Below are 8,911 nucleotides of genomic sequence, written 5' to 3'. Positions count from 1 at the left end.
TTCAAAATATACAATGAATGATTTAGTATGAGTGCATGAATTTTTAAAAAGTCAAATAGTTCATACATTTCTTTGAATCAGAAAATTTACATGTGAACATTGAGAATGAGCTATTATCATAGTCAATGAAAAGGAATCAGAATCAGAATCACTGCTCCTCTGATCTGTGCCAGAATCAGAGGAGCAGTGGTGTAGTGATGCAACTGGGGGATGCAAGGGAGCAGCAATTACAGTCCCTGCTACTAATATCCGTTTTTTTTTTTTTTTTTTAGCAATTGAAATTTGTTTATATGTAAGTGTAAAAGTAAACCAAAGCCATTCATGGCATTAGTGTAAATTTAGACTATAGAACCATAATTTTTGTAATATAATAAAATAGAGTGAGTTATTACTTTAAACAGGAGTAATAAAATTGCAGCCAAACTCCATGAATTAACAGAGATTTAAACTAAATATTTTAAATTTTTAAATAAATAATAAATAACCAATAATATTTGTCCCCAAAACATTAAATTTTCAAATTTCCTGAGTTTTTCCCCCATTTGTTTTTATTTATATGAAACTAATAATTCAAACTTGTGTGTTTTGTTCAGTGATTTCATATGATTATTATTTATATAATAGATTTGATTGCTGTAAACCAATCATATACAACAACATATATACTACAGCTTAATTTTGTGTATTTTTGTGTTGCAGTTTTATTCAAACAACATTCCATATCTCTTCATTTTTTTAGTTGAACCCTTCTTGTTAAATTCCTGGCTGCACTAATGCAGACAGTCATTATTATTCTTTCTATGCATCTTAATTCTAAAACCAGAAGACTGATAATTTCTTAAATATTTTAAGTAAATGTAGTCCTAAAATTAAATAAAATTTCATATATTTCTTGGCTGAAAAGTTATAAATTTTTTTGATGAATTATTTTAGTATATTAATGATTAGAGAAAAATTAAAAATAATTATATTTTTCAAACAATTCAACATAATTTAAAGTTTATTTCATCATTCCATTTATTTTTTTTTGTAACAATCAACCAATTATATAACAAATACATAATTATTACAATTGCATAGCATCAATTCTTGATTAAATAATAAAATAATTCATTTATTGAAAAACTATTAATGATAAATGATTAAACATGAACTTCTTTATTTAATGTTAAATTACAAATGAGAGGAATTTTTGGAAAAAATTTGTGACTTTCGTTAAATTATTATTATTAAAGATAATAAATTTTAGCAATATACATCAAATTATATTAAACCAATTAATATATTAAAAATAAATGAATTTTATTGGTTATTTTAATATATTTTTACCTTTTTTTTATTTCAATACAAAAAATTTCTTATTTCAACATAAAAATATTTTTTAAAAACAAATATATTATTTGCACAATTTTGGATGGCCTTTAAATATTTAAAATGTTTTATTCTTTTCTATATTTAATTTTTATCAAAAAAATAAAATAGCATTTATATTTTTATAACATTTATTTAGATAATATTTAGTTTATTGGAACTCTTTCACTTTCATATTTAAATGGAACTTATTACAATAATAAAATAATTATTAATAAATATATTTTTTAACATTTAATATTTAAATCAAAATATTTTAATAATAAACAATTTATGTATTTTTTTTTATAAAAGTAACAACAACAACATAAATATAGTATTTTCACTCTTTGTAAAATTAAATCTTTTTTTCTCCCTCTTTTCTTTATGACATTCTGGCCAAGTGTCAATATTGGCAAACTTGTATTTGTGATATATAGAAATACTAAAGTCTTTATTTACATTCTGACCTATTCATTATTATTTATAACAATTTTAATTAACTACCCCATCATATGATATGAAATTATGAAAAATTTATGACCATGTACTGTACTACTGTATATACTTTTTTAATCTAAGAATATCATTAATCTTAAGAAAGATCACATGACCTACAATATTATATAAGGTAAATACTTACCAAATATAATAATGTTCATAAATACATATACTGTAGTGCAGATTGTGAAAGATATGTTTTTATTTTATAAACTGGGTAGTTTATCCAAATTTTTGGTTTTATTTTGTTTTTTTTTAAACTCATTTACTTTTTATATCAAATTAATCATTTCAATATATTATAGAGAAAATATTTGAATTAAATAATGACACACATTACAGTATTGGAATTTTTGTGCTTATAAAAAATTTAATTTTTTTTGGATAGAAATAGATTTTCATGAACACAATAAGTATACAGATGTGTATTTTTCAGTTAAAATTTTTTTTCATGGAGGAATTTACTATGCAGGAAATAATTCTTAACTCTACATTGTATATCTTTTTTTCATTTGATTGACAAAAAAGCACAAAAAATTGTACTGTATTATATTATATTAAATTAATAAGTACTTAATTCAGAAATAACCAAGAATGTATATATATATATAGTCTGGAAATTATTTTTTCACTCTGGAAAAGATTGGTTCGGTCCCATAAATATTGTGGTTAAGCTGCTACATAATTAAATATTTATAGAAGCTATTATATTCTGTTCAAACAACACAGAATTATTATGGTTATTTCATAAAAACATTATTTTACAATTTTTTTAATTAAAAATTTCAATACACTTCAGAAAATATGAATTTTTCAGTTTATATCACTACTTTTAAAATAATTTTTAATTGAATTCTCACTTAAAAAAATTAAATATTATCAATTCTCCTGAAGGACTATAAAAAATAAACAATTCTTGAGCAATCACAAATAAAGAATGTTAGAATGGTTACTTTAATTTGTAGATGATATTTTTAATCTGGAGTAAATGCTATTCCAATTACTATTAATTTACCATCTTGCAGACTTGCTAATATATGTGTATTTCCTGGAGTAACACTTACTGCTAAGATGGGTATATGCAATGATAATGATGTGGCAGATTTCAACCTGTTGAGAAAAGTTATATTTTTATCAATGTATTTTTAATTTAATTTAATAATACTTTAATAACTAGTTTTCTGATAATTAAAATATGCTTTCATGCTCAATTTCTTATGCAGACATTATCTTCCTCTTATATATTAAATTTCTGTTGTAATGATACTAATATTAATTTTATAAATTTGAAATTAAATTACTAATTTTTGTGTACAAAATAATTGTGTATTTTACTCTATAATTAAATCCATGTTTTGTGATAGCTCTATTTTAAATAAATCACAATAGTAAATTTAAACAATTTTAATACTTTTTAGATGAGAATGTTTTTCAAGGCTCATCTAAAAAGACCAATATATTAGTTAAGAATAAAATATTCATAAAATATTTTTTTTATACACTTCCAAATCTCAATGTAGATAAAAATTAAATAGCATGATTACAAGGCAATATGTATATATGGTGCATAGTACAATCCTAAGATACTACTTTAGAATGAAGATAACTAGAGTTATGGAAGTGAGATACTGATATGGAAAAGTATACACTTGACAGATCAGACCATCAGTAGTCCCTAGTGTTAAAAATTGGAAGTTAGCATTCTTATCTCAAAAGCTACAAGAGATAATAGTTGCTTGTTTTTATTCTGTTTTTATGACATTGTCACAATGCTGGGCTACAATTTTTAATCATATTTTTAAATTATTTAATTTAAAATAAATGCTTGCCACTTCAAATTAATACTGTAGTATTTTGCCCCTGTACATCATATTTTTCTGTTAGCAATGGACTTGTGTTGGTATCTATCTAATCCTTTCAAGTGAAAATTTTTGAATTGAAATAACATGACTTCTGGTTTGCATAAAAAGTTCACATATAGTTAATTGGGACCTCCTGCCCCTAAGCTAACCATATCTGGTCTTGAATTTCATTTATCTTTCTTGAGATTAAGGAAAGATGGACAGACAGCAACAGTGGGAATTTATAAGTCTATCATTTTTTCAAATTGCAGCTCAATAAATAAGAAAATTACAGTGCATCACTAAATTAGTAGGGAATGACATTTCACAAAAATGAATAATATGAATACAAAACTGAGATACATTTGCATATCTATACTGTTGGGTTGCCCTTTGAGAATGAGCTACAATACTGCTAGTCTCTCTTAGTTGTCAAATAGCTGTCTTAGCTGTTCATGCAGCTTTCCTAGCATTTCATCCACATTTGCTGTATAGCAGCACCATCTCATAATACTCTTTATGTATAGCTTGTGATCTTTTGTTGTTCGTTGTTTGTTGCTGTAATCTTTTGTTAGTTTTTTGAAGCATATCATGTCTTCTGTTAACTGATGATTGATTGCACATTGCCAGACCTGAGCTTTTATTTGCAGGAGGGAAGTGTCACATCACAGCCATCTTTTGCATATTAGAGTGTACTGTTCATATATAAATTTAGCATCATGTATAGAGTTTCCAGCCTTTATTTGTATCATCTGTTTCTATGAAATGTCATTTCCTACTAATTTGTTAACGCTCTGCAACTTTCTCATTTACTTTTTTTTTTGTATCTCTCACAGTCAGAGATAGTAATGCTAATTTTCTAATTTTATTTGCTAAGGGTGCTACCATCAGGCACATGATCATTTTACTATACCAATACAGTCGACCCCCCTATAACACTGTTGATTATTCTGTTTTATATGAATTCCATGTTGTATGAGTCACTTAGATTTTACAAATATGTGTGTCGTTCACAGCCTGACACACATATTTGTAAAATCTAAGTGACTCATACAACATGGAATTCATATAAAACGGAATAATCAACAGTGTTATGGGGGGTCGACTGTACCTCACTTCCATAGCTTTAGATATCTTCATTCAAAAAGTTATTTAAATGACTTAAGACTATTGTGCACCCTGCATGAGTTTTCATTTAAAACACTATTTTAAAATTTAATTTTATCAATGAATATACTTATGTTTACAATATGATAATAGTTAGAATAGGTCTAATCATGTTCTCACTACTTTCAAATTACTTGTTCAAAATTATGAAATTCCCCATTTTGTACTCCTTACACCATATAAGCTACATTATACATTACCTGATATGGAATTGTGTTTAAAGAATTAAATAAAAACAAAAAAATAAGCCTTTATAATAGATTTAGTGAGATAAGACCATCATGTTGATGGTCTTCAATAAATACAGGGTGTCCCACACGGGAGTACAACTTTAAAAATGCAAATTACTCACGAACACATGCATGTATCATCATGCAACAAGGTTCAAAATATTCCTTATTTAATGAAGAATTCATTAGAATGATCAGAAGATCGGAGTGTGGTGCGTGATTTCTTGTTCTCGGATCATTGATCCAATTTTCTTTGACGAGACTGTGAACACTGACCAATACTCATCCATATTTGATGAATTTGTGAAACAACTGGACAACTATGAATTTCAAGAAGGTTACTTTCAACAGGATGGGGCAACGTGCCATACCTCTCATGCCAGTATGGAAGAGATCCAATCATTTTTTGGAGACAAGGTGATCTCAAAAGGTTTGGGGCCACCTCAATCACCCGATTTAACTCACTCAGATTTTTTTATATGGGAATATTTAAAGGGCAAGGTGTATGCAAGCAAACCCAGGACCATTGAACAACTGAAAGCAAACATTGAGTATGAAATTGCTGCCGTCAACAGTGACATGTTGCAGAGGACATTCTCAAATATGGAGCATCACATTTTCTTGTGCACGGACATTGGGAGAGGACATTTTCAGCACCTTTTATAATGTGGACTTGTTTTCCACTAAATACAAGTATGTTCAGTTCTTACAGCTTGCCTTTACGTTCACACGTTCGTGAGTAATTCACATTTTTAAAGTTGTACTCCCGAGTGGGACACCCTGTAGATTAGAAAAAACTGGGATTGAATAAGTTAGTAACAGAAATGATGTAAGTTTTCAAATAAAAAATAAGGAAATTATTTCTTAAGCAAAGAAATAAAATAATGAAAGTAAAAATTTTATTTTGCCTCAAACTATATCTTAATTCTGTGCAATTAACTCATTGATTATCTGTAAAAAAGTGTGTGAGTGCAGGTGTAGGTTACCTATTGGTTTTTAAACTTGTAATTTGTTACAAACTGCTCAAACAGCTTTTTCATTTTTAAGAACATCTTTAGAAAACACGGAAAATCCTTTGTTTGCTGCCATTGCAATTTTTCCAGAAATCACCAAAAGCACATATGCATTTGCCATGCCTTTAGTCTACTCCCATTCATGCTCTATGTATCAATTTATGTTTTAATTGTTAATAGAACCTACTTTTTTAAATCAGACAGAAAAAAGTTTAATACAGTGAAATTATTATTGGATTCAATATAGGTAGTTAAACTTGGATCTTGAAAGATGATAAGTTTCCAGTAGTTTTCTTCTCTCTATGACTCTCAAAGAACAATTTAAAAACCACCTGTTAATTAAAGATTTCAAGGACTTCTAACTCTCTTAATTAATTAATTAAAGTGGACAAGAATGGTCACTACATCAATTTTAAAGAAGAAAAATGCATATCTCATGCTTGGCTAGCACATTATGATTTAAATTTATGATTAATTACATAATTTGTCTATCAGCATTGAATTGGTACATTCAGATTTGAATTATTCCTTGTTTGAATCAGATAGTGCCTGACAAAGATTTTAGGTGTAAACTGAAAACATTCTATTTCTAGTACATTTGATCCAGTACAGCTGTAGTTAAGTATAGATGTGTATTATTGCATGACCTGTTCCAGTGAATGCAATAATACAGGCTGTCCTCATGCCTTTGGAGCAGCCTATTGATTGTATACAGTTTAGAAGATACCATCTTAGATATTAAAATGTTTTTCTATTATACTTTCTTGCAGATGTAATTATAAAATAAGTGAAGCAAAAAAACTGTAAATAAATTTTTTAATCTTTCACTAGGCATGTAATTTTATTATTTCATTTCTGTTTTATTATAATGAAGTATATAATAATAATAACAAACATCAGATAAGTTAAATATAAAATAAATCAAAAAGATAATAAATGTTAATGTCCACAATATTCAATGACAGGTTGGAAGGTGAACTGCTCATTTTTTATTCACCGAGGCAAACTTAAACTTAGTTGAAATAGATATTCATGCATTCCCTAGTGAATGTAGAATGTGAAAATGATTTATTTTTGAATAGCAAATTTCATTTCCACTGCCATTTCACAAAATGAGAACAGCTAAATGACTTATCATACACAAACCATAGCAAACATCATTAAAACATGTTAGCTGATAACAGCAAATTGTTTTTTTATGTTTATTTTTCAATTTATTATTTGAAAACAAAATTTCAAAATCAATTATAATAGGAAAAATATAATTTATAATTATATTCTTACAATCTTGTCACATTTAAATCTCTTTCTTATATCTAAAAATTCATTGTTCTGATCAGTGGTAAATGTTTTTTCACTAATGGTAAAGTTTAATGCATAAAATATGATTGTGATTCACAAAACAGAAAAATTCACCAAAAAAGATGTCATTAGTGTTAATATTCACCTTCTTTCAGGTATTCATCAATTTTCTGGAACGTTTATAATCGTTCTATAATCGAACCAATATACAATAACAAATTTGAATTTAAAACGGTTCAAACATTTGGTCAAAAAATAAAAATATATAAAAATATTTATAACAATGTCTGAAGTGTTATCAATTTAATACACCTAAGTACTCAATGAAGACTAAATGTAGTTGAAAACAAAAAATTGCATCTAAAATAGTACAGTAGAAGCCTTTCTTCAGGTTAAGCCTTAATCCTTTCCCTTTCTCTTTAAGAAGGGATTTTTGGAAATTCCCTCCCCACAGAATTTCCAAAAATCCCTTCTTAGTGTGCATTCTCATGGCATACCCTAACTGTGTACCAAATTTCATCTCTTTAGGTTAAGCGGTTTGCTCTGGGCAATGATGAATCAATCAGTCAGTCAGGACAAGTAATTTTATATATTTAGATTATGATGACAATTATCACATCAAACAACCATCAAAGTTGTCTGAAATATCATCATTATGTAAGAGGATGATAATTATGAGAAATTTATCAGCTTTCACAATACAAATTAAAATAGGAGTGTCAAATAATATCAATTAAAGCATGAATTGAACAGACTAAACATGGTTTTTGAAAAATTGTGCTGGCAGATGAATATATGTCCATGGCATACAAAAGATTTTTCACATTTTTTAAATATGCTCTTAGTGACTTTAGACAAACAAAAGCTGTTTGATAAGTTCATAACTGCAATTTAAAGTCAGCAATATAATATATTTTCAAATTGCCTTTTAAACACAAATGGGTTATCCACACATTATATTATTTATATTCTTGAAAAAATCCTATTGCAAATAAGAAAGAGAAATTATATTAAATATATTTAAGAAAATTAAAAAGTTACCCATAAATTTCAAAAACATTTAACATTCCACTTGAATCACCAGTAACCAAATAATTTCCAGAGATGCACATTCCTATAATAGATGAAGACAGCTCTCGATGACAGAGATATTTTCCATTTATAGTAAAAACATGAAGCATTCCATATTTCTAAAATAAAATTAATTTTTTGTATTAAATTATATAGAAAAGTTTAAATTGCAAATATTAGAAGTGTAAAAAAATTAAGTAGTTTTTTATTTTCTAAACACATATGACTAAGCATTATAAACATAAGAATATACTTCAGCAAAATGTTTTAATTTCTGAAGTATGTATTGATACCAAATTCTTTGATATTTGTTCTGTACATTTAATTAGAAACGTCAGAGATGACTGTATTCCACTCCCCTAATAACAAAAAAATGATCCCCAATAAAATAAAATAATATTACAAAATATAAAAGATATAACAGACATAAAATAAA

General features: G+C 26.7%; 1 protein-coding gene across 1 annotated transcript; it reads right to left on the bottom strand.

Annotated features, from left to right (window-relative positions):
- Window positions 1-1,892: 1,892 nt before the first annotated feature.
- Window positions 1,893-8,612, bottom strand: LOC111616404 (neurobeachin-like protein 1). The gene is made up of 2 exons (XM_023357821.1): window positions 8,446-8,612; window positions 1,893-2,961 (listed from the first exon to the last, which is right to left on the bottom strand). The coding sequence occupies exons 1-2, from the start codon at window positions 8,583-8,585 to the stop codon at window positions 2,826-2,828; spliced, it is 276 nt and encodes a 91-aa protein (XP_023213589.1). The 5' UTR covers window positions 8,586-8,612; the 3' UTR covers window positions 1,893-2,825.
- Between the last annotated feature and the right edge of the window lie 299 nt (window positions 8,613-8,911).

Source organism: Centruroides sculpturatus, unplaced genomic scaffold, assembly GCF_000671375.1.
Source record: "Centruroides sculpturatus isolate CEXI.00-Female unplaced genomic scaffold, Cexi_2.0 scaffold3310, whole genome shotgun sequence".
NCBI lineage: Eukaryota > Metazoa > Arthropoda > Arachnida > Scorpiones > Buthidae > Centruroides > Centruroides sculpturatus.
This window is presented reverse-complemented; position numbering and strand designations above follow the sequence as displayed.

Bases quoted from the DNA above. Each gene is read 5' to 3' on its own strand.
- LOC111616404 (XM_023357821.1), bottom strand. From the start codon at position 8,585: ATGCTTCATGTTTTTACTATAAATGGAAAATATCTCTGTCATCGAGAG. The intron at 2,962-8,445 runs GTAACTTTTTAA...TTTTCTCAACAG, and splicing joins AATGTTTTTGAAATTTATGG to GTTGAAATCTGCCACATCAT.